The sequence below is a fragment of the Octopus bimaculoides genome, chromosome 3 (genome assembly GCF_001194135.2).
Source record: "Octopus bimaculoides isolate UCB-OBI-ISO-001 chromosome 3, ASM119413v2, whole genome shotgun sequence".
NCBI lineage: Eukaryota > Metazoa > Mollusca > Cephalopoda > Octopoda > Octopodidae > Octopus > Octopus bimaculoides.
In genome coordinates, this window is record NC_068983.1 from 88,432,913 (window position 1) to 88,434,415 (window position 1,503).

At 29.5% G+C, this 1,503-nt stretch overlaps 1 protein-coding gene across 10 annotated transcripts in view; it reads right to left on the reverse strand.

Moving 5' to 3' along the window:
* Nucleotides 1-1,503, reverse strand: part of LOC106879385 (uncharacterized) — a 175,326-nt gene that overhangs the window by 94,161 nt on the left and 79,662 nt on the right. For all 10 annotated transcript variants that reach the window (XM_052966277.1, XM_052966275.1, XM_052966276.1 and 7 more), the window contains one exon: nucleotides 729-1,022. In XM_052966277.1, the coding sequence (XP_052822237.1) occupies nucleotides 729-1,022 (294 nt within the window). The remainder of the gene's footprint in view (nucleotides 1-728; nucleotides 1,023-1,503) is intronic.

The following is a 1,503-nucleotide window of genomic DNA, read 5'->3' on the forward strand; positions in this document are numbered from 1 at the left end:
TATAAAATACACTTTATTGAAATAAAGAAGTTTCTCCAAAATTAAACATATTCATAACAACCGACACACACAAACAATACGCACACATATATACGTACAATTCACGCACATACATACTCTCACAGGCACACAAATATTTTACCCAAACATCCCCATAAACATTCCCAAACATTCACATACAAACATAGATATTGACCCATACACTAAAAATACAATAAAAATGTCTTCAAATTCAGTGGCTGACCCAAGCATTTTTGGATGAATGGGGTGGTTTATCATTTGATATCTCATGCCACTAAAGTGTAAAAAGTATGTTTTTCCTTTTTTTTAAAAAAATTTTGTAAGACCTTGTAGATTTTTTTAAAAGACTTCAGGGAGACTACCTGTATGAAATGTCACAGTATAGAATGTGGCCCTCTAGAGCACAGGGCCCCCTTCAGTGCAGGGCCTGACTGGGAGCACTTAGTCCAATCAGCTTAAGACCAGCCCTGAGTATTTGCAAATTTAATGTAACCAACTCCAGATGTTATTTAATTGACAATCTAAAGGAAGGATGATGAAGTCATCACTGGAATGACTTAAACTCAGAAATATCATAAATGATGACACATCAAAAGACATTTTCTGCCTCAGTGATCCTGCTTATAGAATAATAATATGAAATAAACCAGAACTAAAAAACAATCTCACATCAGTAATAATTGGCCAAAGAGGTAAATATATCATACCCATCTGTATCAATACTCTCATAGATTTTGTTCATATTCTCCATCAGATTTGTTGGAATGTTAAGAGGAACACCATTTTCAATACTTCCACTACTATCGTTTGCAGGCGGTTTTTTCAAGGCCCATCTAGTTGTGGGGCAGCTGAAGGTTTCTTTCTGTTTCTTCTTACTGTTCTCAGACCAATCTTGAAATTTCTTTTTGACTTGTGTGGGAGACGTTGCAATGGTTGAACATGTCTCTGCAATATTTCTGTAGTTGTTAGTGATTCCTTTATTCTGTGATTCAACTGATGCACTGAAAATGAATCAATCTATTAGAGACATTTTATCTATCATCTTAATACACACACACACGCATGAACACATATTTATGAACATATTTGTGTATATCATTAAACATATACATATATTTTATATTATATAATATATTATGTATCTTAAATATATTAAGTATTTTATATAAATATTATACAAATTATTTATATTAAAATTATATATACATATACATATATATAAATATATATAAGCTTATATATACAGGGTCTCCATAAATTACATTTACAATTTGAGAAATTCAGAGAAAAATTAAAAGCAAGGATAATTCAGCATACAATAAATTGTGGAAGTTATAAAGATAATTTATGAACACCCCATATATATATACATATATACACACATACATATATACACACACACATATATATATAAATATATATATATATATGTATTTATATATATATATATATATATGTATGTATATGTATTTATATATATAT